Source organism: Purpureocillium takamizusanense, chromosome 12, assembly GCF_022605165.1.
Source record: "Purpureocillium takamizusanense chromosome 12, complete sequence".
Classification (NCBI taxonomy): Eukaryota; Fungi; Ascomycota; class Sordariomycetes; order Hypocreales; family Ophiocordycipitaceae; genus Purpureocillium; species Purpureocillium takamizusanense.
In genome coordinates, this window is record NC_063079.1 from 324,618 (window position 1) to 341,702 (window position 17,085).

Below are 17,085 nucleotides of genomic sequence, written 5' to 3' on the forward strand. Positions count from 1 at the left end.
GTCCGGAAACCGAAAGCAGGCATAGCATTGTCAGGTGGAAAGCTCGCGCGGCATCTACCCCAGTCAAGATCAGACAATATGTGCGTACCAGGAACAACGGCGCCCTTGAATGCAAGCGACTTCGCCTAGCGCTGGTTCCTGAGTTCGATGGCTGCTGAATGCTGGTGATAGATCGAGTGGGGAAAGTCCCTGGCTGTCCGTGGCGTATTTCGCATGAACGGCCATTGCCGACGTGCGGCCGTCGTCTGACCTGCTTCGCCCTCCCTCCACCCGCTAGGCAGAGACACATGCAGATGGACTCCACGTCGTCGTCGTTGCCATCCACCAAAGCTACAAATCTCGGCGGAACATGGCCGCCAAAAGACCCAGACAGATGCTCCAAGACGTCGGGCTTCTCTAACGTACAGGTCAAGTCGACACGTCTGGAAGCAATCACATTCTTCACGTAATAATCCCGCTGACCCGGTTTGCACAAATCGTCCCAGCCACCAGCAAGCATATGACCTGGCCATCGTGGCGCGATAAATGACACTGCCGCCATGCTCGCTCCACAACCTTCTTGCAGTGCTGGCTCAAGGAATGGGTGTTCTCTTGGAATGGGCTCGATGGCAAATTTCCATCCCAAACATGGTTCGCGGGTGAGACAGCCATATCTCGCCGAGAGGTACCGATGAGGGGTTCCCAATTACCCACTGGCCGTGCTCTCCTGAACCATCTTGTCGACGGCCCAAAGGGAGCTGAGAGTCGACCGACCTTTTGCCTGTTTGGGCGACGATTTTTTTGCTTTCTGACAAGTTCGGCCCACGATGCAAAAAGAAAAGAAAGGACAAGAGAGTTTCGTCCTGTGGGTCTCACACAGCTGAAGGGCATCTGGGACGTGCCCATCTCCGCTTATTGGCGATCAGTCCAGGAACCAAGCAAGGGGAAGATGCTAGCACGTGGAAGGGCGAGGTCACGCCGGACCCAACACGGCAATCCATTTCGTGTACTCGACATCGCCGGTCAACTTCGCCGGGGCTTGAAGTCCGGACACTTTGGCATTCGGAACCTGACACCACCACCCTTCGCTGCGGGGGCGACCAGGTCTACCTTCGGCGGCGTTGATGTTATTCGCAGCATGACACATGCCCGTTCTATATCACAGCCTGCCCCATTGCCACATCGCGTTGCCGACGCTGGTCGGGCGTACGATGAGCACGACATACAACACCGCCACCGTCACACAAGTTGCCTAGTCGACGCTGCGCCACTTGCTTGGTGCTGAGAAGACTTGAGTTCTAGTCATCCTAGCGCTGCCATGTGTTCGTACCTCCCAGCATCGCAGACCGGAACTCGTGTGCCCAGTGTGCCATCTAACTGGGGCGCGGCGGCATTGCTTTCAATTATTTGCTAGGCCGGTGTCACGAATGGCACCGTAGGTCTCGCTCACGGGACGTATGAAGCGGTTGCACAGCACAGCACTCAAATCGATATGCTGTAAGCATAGTGCACTGCGTACGCCGAATCCCAGCGCCTTCCCAGTGAGGCAGTGGCAAGTGGTTTCTTCGAGGCCGGACTGATATGCCGCTTGTCGCTGACAAGGTCCTCCAGAGATTCCTAAAACGGGTTGGCGGGCCTCCTCCGAGGATTCCCTCGCCAAAATGGCATCACCCCAGTTCAGAGGGTTGCAATGGAGATTGCCGACCTTGAAGCCTATGGGCCCATTCTGTCCTGGCGCCTCGTATTCCCTACCACCCGCCACTGTCGATTCGGTAGTGGCGAGCTGGACAGAGCAGTGTCAATACGCCGAGAGACGGCTTCGTGTGTGACCCGGCGGCCCTCTTTTATGACCCTGGACATGCGCTTTCAATTAGACAATAGGCATCCGCCGTTCGCCCTACATGCAACGCCGGGGCCACGGGTCGCCGCGGGGATGAGACCTTGTCGCGAGAAACTGAGGGCAGTCCTGCCAACCAAGAGACTCTCGAGTATTGGCAAACGGGTCGCTCTCGGTCGAACCGTCCTTGTAATCCTAAACCGCGCCTACGCCTCGACTTGGTTGAGTCCGGCACTGACAAGGCGCCATTCGAGAGGGAATGCCACACTTTGACGTCGTGCTTCGACATCGCTATCGCAACCAGATGCCTGTTCGCGCGCGCGGGCGGTCGTTTGGCGGATTTCCGCAGGGGAAGTCACGCCATCCCAATGCACTTGCTCTTGGCGGCGGGTTGTCATCAACGCAGCGACGAATCCTTTGATGCACCGGGGACTTTCCACGTCTGTTCAACTCAAGTGACCAGTCATATGTACTCACTGCATCCCGGCCGATCGGGCAACGTTCGTATCTCGCCGGGATCGACATCGTATGTAAACATCGCTGGGCTCTTGACTTTTCCAACGATGGGAGAATGTCAATCTGGTCCAAGCGACGTCAAACGGCGGGACTGACAAGCCATTCTCCACTGCTTCCGGTTGCGGCAGGCGGCACCACGAGGCTCACGGCAGAATCGGAACAAGCATGGCAATCTCACTGTATATCCCAACCCCATTTCTGGGAAACTTTTATGCTCGCACCACACCTTGCCGTCCGCAGCGGGGTTCCCTAGCCAAGGCGGCTTGGCATCACACCCTTCACTACCAAACATGACCAATATACCTCCACGCACCTCTGTGACAAAGCTTGAGAACGGTTAAATGGCAATTGAGTCGCTAACATTATTAATTATGACAGGTGCAGACCTAGTCTCGAAGACGTTGAGCGCTTCTCTTCCCGAATTATGCTCAGAGTCTAGGACGAATGAGACCAGGAGGAGGATAGATCATCAGCCAATGCGGTGAGACGTGCACTTAAAAATTTCCGAATTCTTACCCTGTGGGCTCTCACCCTACCCTTTGTGAGGGTACCGGGCTTGCACGCTAGATCGGGCGACCCCTACGTCTCTCAGCCCTTGGCTCATGATACCTCCTAGGGCGAGTCTCCGTTCATCAATATGCCTGTTGGTTTGGGTTGGGAGAAGGCTGATCCATGAGTCTTTCAGGCAGCAGGTCTCGTGCACTGACCTGCCCAGGTGTTTCTGAATTACTCTAGCCCCGCAACTGCCAAAGGGAAGTGTCGGATAGTAATCACTGCCGCAGATGAGTGGACTGACTTTTTACATTCACTGTACACGACGCAACTAGTCAGTGATGGCGGCAATCCCGGCGCAGGGTGGGTATTGGCGTGTCGTGGCGGTCCTGGCCGCGCTTCATGGTTGATGGCATTCGTCTCGTTGATCCGCCGCAGAACAGATCGGCCAAGAATAAACGCCGATGCATCTCGTTCCCATGGTTTCCGGCTAGGCCAGTTCTGTGCAGGCGGGTCCCGGGAGTGGGAAATGATTAAACCCGCGAGTGTGCCATACAGGACGCCAAGGGCAGCTAAGTAGGTTCGCGCGCTTAAACATGGCAGCTCGTACGACAAAGAGGATCTATAGAAGCCATCGAAGCTGACAAGCCAATGAGGGACAATTACCACTGGAATTCAGGCCGATTCCAAGTACGATTCAGGGTCACCGCGGCAGTTCCTTATTGAGCACGAACGCGGCTAACGGCCTAACCTAGCATGTCTAGGAAGCTAGTCCGACGTGGATCCGTCAGAAAACAAACGACAGTGTCGCGAAGCAAAGTAGCGAGGCGAAACTATGTTGTCGCTATTCCCTATATAGATGCAGGCCTTACGATTTTGACGCAGTCTCGAGCTCTACGTCTAGCTAAGCGCTCAAGCTGCCACTGAATTTAGCTTAAGTTCGGCACAGTCTTGCCGCACGGTAATGTATTTTAGAGATAGCCAGCTGCTTCTTGTCGCAGTCATCGCTTCGTTGATTTCCTACGTACGGAAATCAGGCAGTTAGGAGATGTCGTGTCACTGCCAAAGCGACATGGAGTGTGTGTTCGTCGACATGATCGGCGCTTCTCAGGGTGTAGATCGAAGCGACGGCCCGCGGCAGATGCCCGTCCGCCGCCGCGCCCCGCCCCGCTCCGCGGGAGTGGGCCCCAGACGGACAAACGAAACGAAATAGGGTCACCACCACAGAGGGCGGCGGGGCCGCATCTGTAAAGCCATAGTTTTAAATTAGAGGGGTCCATTCCATCAACTAGCCCTTATAGCTCAGTGGTAGAGCGCATCACTCGTACCACATGTGATATGATGAGGTCCGCTGTTCGATCCAGCGTGGGGGCAATCATTCAATTCTTTGTCTAATTTTTTTTCCCTTTTACCTTAACTTTCCGATGTATGCCGTCGGGCATCTTGCGCCAACCTTCTTCTTTTTGTGCGACTCTGTTCCTTCTCTTTGTCAACTGTTTGGCCTTGCACGGTTCGAGCAAGTGACGACTGGTAAGGAACGAACGGGCTTGGCATATATTGGGAGCCCGGACATAGTGGGAGATCTCTACTTCGCACCCTCTGCGCTGGCCAGACAGGCGTCAAGCCGCGACTTGTTAGACAACCGGGTATGCTGCCCAGACGGACGATGCGCCCAATCGCAACCAGGCGACACCATCGGGTCGACGACAAGCTCTAGGTACGTAGTCCTACTAATACAAGGGGACGATGATGCATGTGAGTTTATACCCATGCCAAGACCCTTGACACTACGTACATGTACCCGTCTCTTGGCACCACTATTGGGGTCCGTGCCTTTAGTACGCTGTCGGTCGGTCGCCTTGCACGGTCTGTACCAGGCAAGGTATACGAAGCAGAGAGAGGGAACCTGTAGACAGCGAAGGCCCCCCCCCCCCCCCCCCGGTTGCCTGTGAGAAGTGATGAAGCTACTACCTAGTAGTAACCAACGTTTGCATCTACTAGTAGGTACCAGGCAACATTAGGCACTACGTAGGATCAGTTCCTTGCCGCTTGGGAGACTGGTAGCAGACGGCATCGCAACACCACAGACCCCGCCGCGCTGCTTTGGTCTTGCTTGCGTGCTCGCTCGCACCAACAGCAACAAGCGCCGTCACTTTTTTCCACGTCTTATTGTCCGGTGCGTGGATGCATGTGTGGACGACGATTGCTTATCGCTTTCGCCCGCGTGCAGACACGCACGGGGGTGGCGAGCCGCCCAGCGCTTGAGTGATGATGCAGCCAGCATACAGAGCAAAAAGGCCCCCCCCCCCCTTGTCAGGTTCCTTACATGCACACCATGCTCGCACGTCCCTTCTTTTTTTCGGTTTGGTTTGGCCTCCCCTTGCCACGAGAGAACTCCTCGCCTCTCGCCCTCACATGGCGGCCCTGTCAAGGTGGTGATAAAGTTGCTCGGCATCCGGTAGAATGGATTTGGCGTGCAATCAAGGGGGGCCCCCCACCCCCTGGTCTCTCTTCGTGGAAGGACGCAAAATACAACAGATTCCACATCTCCCCGGACCGCCGCCGCGGGGGAGAGAGACAGATAGACAGAGAGAAAAAGAGACCGGGGGGGGCTGTTAAACGAGGCTGTCTCGTCACCCACCGCGGCTGCCGCCGTCCCCAGGACCGCGTACTGACCACTACGTGCTAGTACATGCATGGCATCTTCATCAAGACGATGATGCACGGCTCCCCCCCACGGGCCGATATACTACTTACGTATCGACAAAGCGCACCAATTTATTTATTTATTTTTCTTTAATTTATGGTGTGGTCCAGGGGTCCAGTCGTCGGTAGTACGTTAGTACGTAGACTAGACTGGGGGGGCCGGGCAGGCGCGCTCCGTGCATCCCGGTTCCTTGCCCACCCAGAGAAAAAAAAAATACAAGGGGCGTCCAGTCTGCCGGTGCAAGAGAAAAGGAGTCCGGCAGGGGGACCGTGGTATGGGAGGGGGAAGGGGAAGGGAAGGGAAGCCCTGCGTACCTACATACCTGGTCGTCACGATGTGCATTGCATCATCGCCGATTGTAGCATTGCCGCGGCGTGCGCGCACCGCCCTGCTGCGGACTGTGTGTGCCCGCGCGTGCGTGTAAGTGTCGGCGTGTAGTACATACATACATGCTTTAGGGGCCTTTTTTTAGCGTGTCTCTACTTCGTATGGCTAGATATTAACTTACATGCTCGTTTTCGGAAAGAGTGTTTTTTTGCTTCCGAGAAGCGATGTAAGAGGCCTTCTTTTCTCCCTTTACTGTTCCGCTCTGGTCCCCTATTTTTCCTTTTCTGGCCCCCATCATGTCCTGTTCCCCGCCCATCTCCCGGCAGGGACGCAGGTGGTGTGGGAGAGAGGGCAGCAGGCATATCATGCAGTCTCTCTAACCACATATACTTGTTCCCCTTTGCTGAGACGCAGGGAAAGACCCTGATAGAGTGCCAAGTTGGAGAACAATATATAAAACTGCTTAATCCACGCAGCCGGTAGTGGTATTACATTACATTCTACGTGCACGCCCACATGCAAGCACTATACGGAAGAGAAAGCGGCAGCGGCAGCGGCAGCAGCAACAGCAACAGCTTGCATCCTTGCAACGTGCCGCCCGCCCCAAGCCGCTTTGCCTAGCTCCCTGGCTGCTGCATATGATGCGATCGGGATGATAGAGAGGGGGGAAAAGCCAAACCCCTGGACCATGTGGCATGTGGCATGTGTCAATGTGTCAATGTGTCAATGTGCCATTGTCTTCTTTTCCCCTTGTTGTCTTGTACTTTTCCCCTCCCCTAATGTTCTTCTGTCTGTCCGCCTTTCCCCCGCCTTCTGGCCGTTATCGGCCCATTCCGGGGCAGCGCCCAGGAACATAATTTTTTTTTTAATTTTTTCTTCTTCTTCTTTGCTCTTTCTCTGGATCAACCTGCATGATCCGCAAGGCAAGGCAGCACCCGGGAGGATGTATGCATCATCACTCGTCACAAGCAGGGCTCGAACCCGCCCGCCGCCGCCACCGGCGAGGGGGAACCATGCCGCCCGCCACAGCGGCGACGCACAAGTGGCAGTAGTAGCGTCACGACGCAACCGAGGTCCCCCCAAAGATACTGAGACAATAGCAACGTTATTAGGGCGAATCGATCGTGCCAACGGGCAGTAGCGGCTGCAGTAGTAGTAACTTGGTAGTAGCAGTAGCGGCAGCGGCAGCAGTAGCACCAGCAGTAGCACCAGCAGTAGCTGCAGCAGCGTCGAGCTTCCCAGCTCACAAAGTCGTCATTGTCGAAGCACCCTGCGGTTACAGCCCCCGTTTGCAGGACCCTTGCCTGCTACTAAACCACGTACTTCGTACTACCGAATCTTTATCGGTCGCCGCGCCGAGCGAGTGAACGAGAAAGACAAAAAAAATACCCCACCCCCCGCCTCCCCATCACTGTCAAGGAGGGGGAGGGGGGAAGGTCCCGCCGACTTGACAGCCAGAGAGCAGGGAAAGGAAGGATTCGGGACGGATGGAAGCAGGGGGGGGGGGCTTTTTCCGGGCGTCTCGCCCGGTGGGATGGTAGCAGTAGCAGCACGTACTGTAGGTAGTACAAACATATTCGCTCGTGCCGCACTTACGTAGGGTCGGTCGGCATGCGGCCCCGGGTTCCTGCGTCTATCCGGCGTGAGACCGGCGGCCCGCGCGGGCGTCCGAGGCAAGGAGGCAGCAACTAACAAACGTTGCGTTTTACGAAGTTTGTTAGTGCCTAGGCGTGTGCATACGTGCGAAAGATGGAAAGGGGATTTGGGGAAAACAAAGGTGGGGGAACAGGGCGGACGCATTGAGGGTGTCACCACCGCCGCCTTGCCGTGAGTTGCGCCTTCCTGCACCGTCATTATCAAAAAGACGGAAGGAGGGACGGACGGACACGGCGTGGCGCGGCGTGGCGCGACGGCATAGTACTAGCCGTCCATCCGGTCCTGCAAGGTCACCCTCCTCCGCCTCCTCCTCCTTCTCCTCCTCCTTCTCCTCCTCCCTCCTCTCCCCCCTCCTTGTCGGGGTCCGCCCAGCAGTTCTGAACCGGGAACCCCCTCCTGCCCCCCGTTTAGACCTGCCGGACTCAGTCGGCGCTGCAGCAGCGGCGGCGGCGGCGGCAGCGGCAGCATTGCTCGCCCAGCCCCCCAACCTCCCTCTTTCTCCCGGCCGGAGCAGTACCAGCAGCACCAGCCGGGGGTGTTCATGGGCTGAGGTGGAAGCATGATGGTAGGGAAAAGCAGCCGCGCGGCACGGCGGCCGTGGATGGACAGAAGAGCGCGCGCGCGCCATACCGGCTATTGCGACGTGTCACACGCAGGGGAACCGAGGGGAGACGATGATGCAGGTACAGAAACGGCGCAGTTCCTCCGTCTCATCCTCGTTCCCCCCCCACCCTAGACGAGATTCTGCACCTTCAACGGGTATTCGACGTAGTATAGCATATCGCGACGTGGCTCGTCCCTCCATGTAACCAACTTACATGACGTAGGGAGCATGCGGCGGGGTATGTTGACGGTCCGCGATGATGCTCCCCCGGTCTGTCAAGGGTTACGTGATGCCACGCCCGTCACATCTCTCCGTCTTCTTTCTTGATTACTTTGCTTTACTGACATCTACCTACAGTACCGGGTACGTGGTAGCCTACCTCGCCTCCGGGCCCCTCTCCGCTTAATCCCTCATCCGACCCCAGCCGGTCCCGTGGAGGATGGGGCGCCGGCGCCTCTGGCGGAGTGGAGGTCTCGTATCATTCAATATACCGTTGCTTCGTCTGTCCCTTTGGCGAACCTGACAGAGCCGTCACCACCACCACTATGCATGCAAACCCCTTTGACGGGCAGCTACAGTACGCATGGTCAGTACGCATGGTTAATGTAGGGTCCGTCGGAGCAATTTTCTTCTTCTCCTTCCTCCGCCCTCTCCGATGCTGCAGAATTCATATCGTCGCCCGTGGCATTTATTAACGCCTACTACACAAATATAGGGCTGGCAGCAGCACCGGCAGTGGGTACCGCGGATCTATAGTGCGTGCCTGCATGATCGAGAATGCAATGCGACACACCTACACCCCCCCTTTCCCCTTCCTTCACCGTTGTCGGGGCGGGAGGGCGGCAGCCCAGCCGATTGTGGTCGTACAATCTATACGTCAGTACGTACTACCGGCCTCCGTCACAAAAGTGTCGATGCCGTGCGGCCCTCGTCCGTGGTACTGCATACGAAGGGTGCTTTAGTAGTTGGGGCTGCCTGCAGGGCATGGCAGGGCATGGCAGGGCAGGGCCAGGGCAGGGTACTATTATCGTTTTGACTGCGCAAAAGGGCATCGTTGCCCCGCGCAGCACGACTTGGCTCAAGGGCTTGACGAGCAGATGCATACGCACTACTACGTAAGTACTGCTATCACTCCTCTTTCCTCTGCCCCCCAGTCCCGCCAAACCAACCCGCCTCCTCCTCACCCACCATCATAGGGTGGCAGTAGTGGAGGAGAACGAGGAGGGTACCTTAGGGCAGGGCAAGCAGGCACTTACGTACAAAGGTAGGTAGGACAATGCCATTGTCCCGCCGGCTTGGCTCCGTCATCCCTCCGGGCCCCGATGATGCGACTCTGCTGTGCTCTGCTGTGATCGCTTCCCGCGTCGCGGCTGCGGGTGCGGCTGCGGGTACGGGTGCTCGCCCTGTTCCTTGGCCGCAGAAGGAGGCCATCGCCCTCGCATTCGGGTAAGGACGGTAGCCTCGTTCTCGTCTCATACTGCACTGCACTGCACTGCACTGCACTGTACTCCGTACCTGGCATGCCACCCACGTACGGCCGGTAGTCGGCAGAGAAGCTCATACGTTCGTACTCCCTACGATGAGTACTAGTCGGTTGTTCCGGCGCCCGCGAAGGATGGGCAGGGTGGGGGGGAACTACCTAGTCGACAGGCAGGTCAGCAATCAGCCGAAGGTCTGAGCAGCAACCGCCTTATTATTCGTTGGTGTCTGTACGAACTTCGCGAACGGGCAGGGGCTCGTCTGCCTACCTACTACGAACTACCTTTGCTGCTCAAGCTCCCACGTTCCTCCCCCCCCCCGGCTCCTCCTCCTCTTCCCTCTCCTCTCTCTCCCCCCTCATCCAATCGTCCTTTACAGGAGGAGGATCAGCAAGCAAGCAAGGGCAACCAAGGCGCAGGCGGTCATGCCTCCCAGCACCCCCCCCCCCCTACCCGAGCGACAGCCGAAACTGGAGACGTCCATCGTCGTCCATGATCTGCGCATAGCATAGCATTCCCCACCACACACGTGCCTACCGTCGGGTCGATTCTACCCTGACCCCGGCCTCCCCCCCTTCGTTTCCATCTTTCGCCTTCCTCTCTCGCCTTGCTTGGTGGTGGTGGTGGCGGCGGTGGTGACGGCCCGCTGTCAGGCTGCGCCCGATCCTAGAAGCACGGCAATACGTACTAGAAGGACAGAAGCAACCTAGCGGGATTGAAATGGTGGCTTGACAGGACATGGTACGATTATGGCTGGCCGCCGGCACTCGCGAACGTGCACACGCGCTCACGCACGCACGGACGGCATGGTATGTATGCCTGCTGTCGATCCTCCTCCGTATACACTACGAACCTCCCACTAACTAACTTGGGTACCAAACCTGGTCAGTTCGTTTGTTGTTTTCCGTCTTCCGCAAGCACCACGAGTTCCCGTCACCCCCTCAATGGGCGAACTCAATAGATATGTTGGGAAAAAAAAAGGAAGTAGGAAAAAGAAAAAAAGTCACGCACACAGACAGCACTTCGGAGCCGCCGAGGTTCACCGGGCGGCGGACGGGGCGGCCCCCACTATTTTTTCCGCGGCGGGCCCGGGCCGGGGGGCGCCAGGCAGGCAGAACGGACGGCGCGGGCAGTCTCGGGGAGTGGCGTTAGACCTGTAGGGCACGGCGGCGGCGGCGGCGGCGGCGCGCTTGCCGTGCCGTGCTGTACTGTGCTTCCTCTTTTTCATTGTGCAAGGAAGGAAGCAGGCAGTGAAGCGGCCCTATCCCTGTAGGGCTCGATACATAAGGTTTCCCCCCACCAGCAGGGCCCGGCGGACGGACGGAGGCGTGTGGCTATCGGTTGTCGTACGTACGAAGAGGAGGTGCGGTGCGTACGGCAGTTGGACGGAAGAGCGAGCGAGCGGGCGGGCGGGCGGGCGGGTGGGAAAGGGCAGAAGAACAGAGCAGGAACAGATGTGGAGGAGGACGACGACGAGGAGGAGCCAGGAGGAGGATGATGGGGAGGGTTCCGGGTTCCATCCAGCCAGTCCAAACAACAACGACGACGACGACGACGACGGGCCCGCAAACAGGGTTCGGCAGTGCATGCGGAAGCGTCCGTCGGGAGGGATCCGGTAATATTGCTCGGCGGCAGAGCTATCGGCCTCGGTCAACAAGGAAGGGAGGTAGTATGGTTTAGTATGTAGACTTGCAACAAGGAGGACCACCACGCGGGAACCGGCGGATGGGCGGGCGCGGCAGGCCTCCACAGCCACGCCGGCACATGTGTGCCCTGCCTTGCCTTGCCTTGCCTTGCCTCTCTTCCTCTCTCTTCCTCTCTCTCTCGTTTTCCCTTGGACTGGGGCCTGGCATGGCGCGGCATGGCCATGGCATGCGTCGCTAAACCTTGGGACGATCCCCAGCCACGGCGACGGCGGCGATGGCCTCTTTTCTCTCTCTCTCTCTCTCTCTCTCTCTCTCTCTCTCTCTGTCTCTCTCTCTCTCTTTTTCTCATCATGTCCCATATCCACCCACCCATCCATCCATCCATATTATATCCACCTTGAGCTACCTACCCTCACCTCAGCCCAGGGCATCCGGCTCGGCATGCATCGAGTAGTTCAGTTCCCCATTCCAACGCGAACAAAGGGCCCGTGCCGCGGAGTAGACCCCGCGGCACGCACACCTTGCCACGTGCCATACAACGGGCGGCCTGCCTGCCTGTCCTCCCCCCGTCGCCGTCGCCGTCACCGTCGTCGCCACTCGCTGCCAATACTACCGTGTACGTACGTTGCGCCAGCCAGGCCAGGCCAGGCCAGGCCGGGATAACTAGTGAGCTGTCAGCCCGTCAGGGATTCCTCGCGCTCGCCGGGCCCGCGGCGCAGCCCCCCCCCCCCTTCCTGCCTCACATACTAGGCCTGGCTGGGCATGAGCACCACCCCGACGAAAGTGACAGGTTTCCCCCCAACGCTTTGACTCGGTGGGACTTGGCTGAGTCGGTGTCGGTCGAGGAGTCGGCGTGCCTATCGCCGGCAGTGCGAAGCATCCAGCTCACTCACGCACGCACGCACGCACGCACGCACTCACTCGCTGCTGCACTCCGACGTACGTGCTGCGTACAAGGTAGTAGCAATGGACAGCGCCATCTGAATTTCCAGCTGTAGCTGCGAACTCTAAACGTGCTGATCCCAAGGTCACACCGTCCGCATCGTAACCGCCGGCCTGGGACCGTGTGACGAGGCTCCGCCCTGTGCCATGACATGGATATAGTACTACTATGCGGCCAAGTGAGCCCTGGTCTGTCTTGGGTCCCTCCCGCTGCAGCCGGCAAATCCACGCACACCCGCATCTTGGGCCAAACAAGACGAGAGCGGTGATGGCTTCAAGCGTCTGTTCCTCGCAGGGACTCGCGTCCGGCACACCCGAACACGCCGACGGCGTCCCCGTCAACACTGTCTGTTATGGGGACCGGCCGCGCACCGTCGGCTGTGGTGTGGCAACAACACCCGCCATGGCATGCAGCCATCGACCGAGTCAGCAGCAGTCCTTGTCGTCGGGCACGGAGTCAGTGGTATCGACGCGCGGTGCTTCGACGATAATGGGCCGAAGTCGCCATTAGCCTCAACGGCAGCGGTTGTCTTGTTGCGCTACTGTAGCCGCTAGTCGACCATGGCCGCGTCCGCAACGGCGGCCACCTCTTCGTCCACCTCCTGAAGGACCTCCTCCATTTCCGCCTCGGTAGCCTCCAGACCCTCGGAGCTCATCAGCTTGTTGTCCTTGTCCTCGGCTGTAGCGCACGGTTAGCATACGTCGTCCTCGTAGGCGGTAAGAATTGCAATAGAGTCGGAACTCACTTCTCGCCTCCACGAGGAGATTCTCTTGCACCTCGCAATCCGTCAGTACCGACCCGTCCCCAATGACGCACCGCTTGCCGAGGATACACTTGGTGAGCTTGCAGCCCTTGCCGACAACGACGCCATCCATGAGCAGGCACTGCGACAGCTTGGCGCCTTCCTTGATCTGGCAGCCCGCGCCGACAACCGTCTCCTTTATCGACGTCTTCTCCTCCACCGTTACATTCTCGCCAATCAGGCTGTCCTGCTTCGTGATGGTGGTTCGGGGCTTAACACCTTCCGGATACGCGACTTTCTTGGGATGTGCGAACGGTGACGCGGCATCCGGCCCGGCCTCTTCGATCGAGGGGAGCTTCGCCAGCTGCAGAGAGATGGCCAAAAGCAATTGCGCCGTATCGACTCGCCGAATGAGAGGAGCTGCGTCCTGGCCGTGGATGCCGGGTATGTAAGCGAGGATTGGTGGTACCTCACAGCCACGGAGCGGCGCATCGCCCTTCCCCTGCAGCTGAAGACTGTCAATGCCCTGTATTTGCCGCTGTGACGGAGTCCCTGACGAGGATTGACCAGCAGTGCTTGACTCCTTAGACAATGATATGCTTTCAGGCGTTGACTCATTGTCGTCATCAGCAGCGCCACTCGTGCCGCAAAACGAATCAAAATGCAGCTTCTCGGCGAGGCCCTCCTGCCATTGCGCCTTTGCCCACCAGCCTACAACGTCCTCGCCAATGCTCTCGAGACGGTCATTCTCCTTGACGAAATCAAGAACCCATCGGGGAAAGACGTATATATGGGCGTCCCGCTTGGTCGTGTGCATCCGCGCACGGGGGTTGGCCCGCAAGAGCGCGTGCCTGAGTGGCAGGGACTTCCGCTCTTCGGTGATGTCGTTGAGTGAGTCCGTCGGGATCGAGTACACCAACTTGGACATGTGCTGAAAGACTGATCCTCGCGGCGATGCGATCGGTGATGGTGGCAGAGGCGTCGTCGCAACAAAGTCTGTTTCCTCTCCCTTGACCGTGACCGTAGATTTCGTATTGTACCACACGGTCAACCCGCCATTATGACGGGCCAGGTGGCCATTCGTCAAATTGCTATCGCTCAGAAGATCTGTCGGGCTGGCCGACTTGACCATCCATGCTTGAAGCAGCTTCTCTCCTGCCAGCTCACAGATCAGGTCGCACGGCAGAATGACAAAGTCGGACTGGATGAGCTCGCGAACTTCGGGAAGGCGTAAGATCTCGGCGGTTCCAGTGTTCTGGTCCAAGTCTGCGGGAGCAAGAATATCTGGCCGCGGAAGAGGCAGCCCAGTGAGGTACGGGTTTGTGTTCATGGCTGCGGTGAGAGCTTGGGAAGCAGAGGGAGGACATATCAATGTGATGTCTGGCCATTGTCAGCGACTGAGGATGTAGAACTACAGGTTGCTCTCTGTGCTCTTCGTATGACACAGAGGCTGTCCATGGGTGGTGGGGGAGAGGGGGGCAAGGTGCCCCCGCGACACATACCGGTGATGCCAGTTCTCAAGCAGAAGTCAATGGGATACCACACCATAGGACGGTTGGCGATTGGCAGCAACGCCTTGGGGTTCTCGTCCGGGTTCGACGTAAATGTCGGAAACGATGAGCCAGGCCCGCAGAGAATGAGGGCCTGGAGGCCCGTCGAGGGCGCCGAGGTGGCGTGGGGGCCCATGAGCAGGAGGATGAGGTGCAGAGCCCTCGCAAGACCCGAGATGTGTCTGGAGTGGGCGCCGATCGGAGCGTTGCTCTCACGTCAAGAGATGCTAAAATGCTATAAGAGCTCTCAGATGGCTTCGCAACATGCCAAAAGCGGACGCTGCTCTGTTGTATAGCTGTAGTAGTGGTGAGCCCAAAAGAACGTCGCGGGGCAGCAGTGAAGAGTCATGCAAAGCTGCCAGAGATATTTCAGGGCTGTGGATACCAGCTGGGCAGGTCAATTCAAGGTGTGGCGGGAGCCTATGGTGGCGCAGGCATAGCGAGGCAAGCCACATTCTCTCTTTGTCCTGCACCTTTCAAACCTGCTATGATGCAGCGCAGCAGCGACCCCTTCACGTGCTCACGCCAGAGGTTCAGCCGCTAACACAAACTGGGTAGGGACTGAGGTGCCCCTCGGTACGGATCTTCAATGGTCCTCGCGGCCCGGCCAATGGAGGAGCCTCGGGATAACCCTCTGAGCGCGTTGCTGGGCTGAAGACCGTTAGGCGCTCCACCATTGTTGACATCCATCCTCCCCATCCGTCCGCTCATAGCTCTCGTCGCTCCAGCCACCAGACTTTGACGGCAGCAAACACCTTTCTCCAGCGGCTGCCCAGTTGCATCCCCGGAGTCCCGTCTACAACCAACACGCTGCCTCTGATTTCACCATTCATCTTGTCCGATATTCTGTACCTTCTCGAGCAGTCCCACGAGGCACAGGACAAGCCGCATCAGTTGGGCGCCGTCTGCTCCGCTGTATCGGCACCCTCCCCCCCGCTAGTTCCCTACGCACCCAGCGATGCGACAACATTCCTTCTGAATGTCATCGCCGTTTGATCGCCCCGACCGCGGGTCCTCGCGGCGCGGCGTCTGGTCGCATTGGGTGCCACTCGCCGTGACCGTCACAGTCGCAACCGTCGGCCTGGCCGCTTGGGTCTGGAGCCAGCGCAAGGACGACGCAGATGACGCCGTCGACCCCGACCACGACGCCGACCCCGGTCTCGACTATGAGAACGCAGACTACGGCGACAACCCTCCCTACGGCGCAACGAGCCGTAACCGCGCCGCCGACGCACGGCCGCCGCGTCGCGACGACGAGAGCGTCGGAGTAGGCCCCGGCCCCGGCCCAGGCCCAGGCCCTACGCCGGGCGACGTCTCCGCCGCCGGATGGGGCGCGCGCATGTCCGGCGCTCTCCGGCGCACCCCGAGCCCGCAGCAGTTCCTCGACTCGACCGGCAAGACGGTTGTCGCCGGCGTCGCCGCTGCCGGTGCGGCAATGGGTAAGGCGTTGGCCTCGATCCGCGAGGAAGACAAACACTACGGCGAGAACCCATGGTCCGAGGAAGCCGACGCGAAAAAGGACCGCGTCGCGCCCACATCGGACAAGAGACGCAGGACCGTCGCCATCGTGGTGTCGGCAGACGCACAAGTCTCAGCCGCCGACGACCATGAGATTGCCGTGCGTGAGCCCCAGTCCCGTCCCCGTGGCCGTTGACCCGCTGACACGCTCAACAGTCCGTCCTGTCTCACATTCCGCGCCACAATGACTTCTCTCGGATCAAGCTCTACATCCTCATCTACGCCCCTCACTTGAAGGACACTGCGCTGGAGAACGTTACCAGTAACCTTCCGCCACCTTCGCTGAGCTCGTCCTTCTCTAACATTGGCCACGATCAAGCGCAAACTCCGGGCGAGGAGGCCAAGAGCCCTCTGTAAGTTGTGTAAGCGTACTGTTTGTTAAATGTGTGCTGACGGACTCCAAGCGCGTCTGCGACCAACAATGCGGCCTTCAATGCCGTGTATTCGCAAGCCCTAACGCTCGTGGAAAAGGAGCCGATGATCCTGCCATTTACGACGCCGAACGGCCACGTGCACATCTTGCGACACATCCAGCCAGAGATTGTCTACCTTCAGGAGTCATTGGCGGGCGACAATGGCAGCATCATCACCAACCTTCAGACGTGGCTGCGCCATGACGTGATCCTGGTCGTCGGTGCCGAGAGCGGCTCCGGAGGCCTCGCGGACAGTGAGTCAGAGGCAGAGCGGAGCGGCAAGGAGGAGAAGTGGTGGCAGCGCCCCGAGAGGGTCGGGCGCGGCCGCGGTGTCGTGGTCGTAGATGGCATGCGGGTGCATGACGACTGGACTCGTCGCGTCCAGGGCCGCGAATGATGGCAAGGCCCGGCCGTGGGAAGCTTCCGACACTTGATAAGGATGGGATCTACTGAGATGCTGAAATGCCACGTATGTACATGTAAATAGGACCTCTGGTATTACCTGAGTTGAGATATGATTGATGCATTGCACACTTTCGGGGCACATAGTGTCAACTCTCCTTTGGATGCGTGGTATAAGGTGAGGCGCCACACGACAGTGGGGTATGCGGCGAGGCACAAGCAGAGACATCGTGCACCTGTGTCTCCAGAATTGTTCTCGATACTCCGGCCCTGCG

General features: G+C 58.6%; 3 protein-coding genes and 1 non-coding gene across 6 annotated transcripts; 2 read left to right on the plus strand and 2 right to left on the minus strand.

Annotated features, from left to right (window-relative positions):
* Positions 1-4,115: 4,115 nt before the first annotated feature.
* On the plus strand, positions 4,116-4,198 carry JDV02_010317. Its single transcript has one exon. It is a non-coding gene; the product is annotated as a tRNA-Thr (tRNA).
* A 7,048-nt stretch (positions 4,199-11,246) lies between these two features.
* On the minus strand, positions 11,247-11,627 carry JDV02_010318 (uncharacterized protein; the record flags this gene model as incomplete). The annotated part of the gene is made up of 1 exon (XM_047992050.1): positions 11,247-11,627. One exon carries the CDS (start codon positions 11,625-11,627, stop codon positions 11,247-11,249), a length of 381 nt encoding a protein of 126 aa, XP_047848063.1.
* A 497-nt stretch (positions 11,628-12,124) lies between these two features.
* Positions 12,125-14,825, minus strand: GCD1 (Translation initiation factor eIF-2B subunit gamma). Of its 3 annotated transcripts, XM_047992051.1 has the most exons (3): positions 14,430-14,825; positions 12,931-14,307; positions 12,125-12,863 (listed from the first exon to the last, which is right to left on the minus strand). In XM_047992051.1, the coding sequence occupies exons 1-3, from the start codon at positions 14,611-14,613 to the stop codon at positions 12,736-12,738; spliced, it is 1,689 nt and encodes a 562-aa protein (XP_047848064.1). In that variant the 5' UTR covers positions 14,614-14,825; the 3' UTR covers positions 12,125-12,735. The 3 variants fall into 3 exon arrangements, with proteins under 3 accessions (XP_047848064.1, XP_047848065.1, XP_047848066.1); XM_047992052.1 differs by having other exon boundaries at positions 12,125-14,307; XM_047992053.1 differs by having other exon boundaries at positions 12,931-14,825.
* A 331-nt stretch (positions 14,826-15,156) lies between these two features.
* On the plus strand, positions 15,157-17,012 carry JDV02_010320 (uncharacterized protein). The gene is made up of 3 exons (XM_047992054.1): positions 15,157-16,095; positions 16,152-16,348; positions 16,400-17,012. Exons 1-3 carry the CDS (start codon positions 15,457-15,459, stop codon positions 16,803-16,805), a joined length of 1,242 nt encoding a protein of 413 aa, XP_047848067.1. The 5' UTR covers positions 15,157-15,456; the 3' UTR covers positions 16,806-17,012.
* The last annotated feature ends 73 nt before the right edge of the window (positions 17,013-17,085 follow it).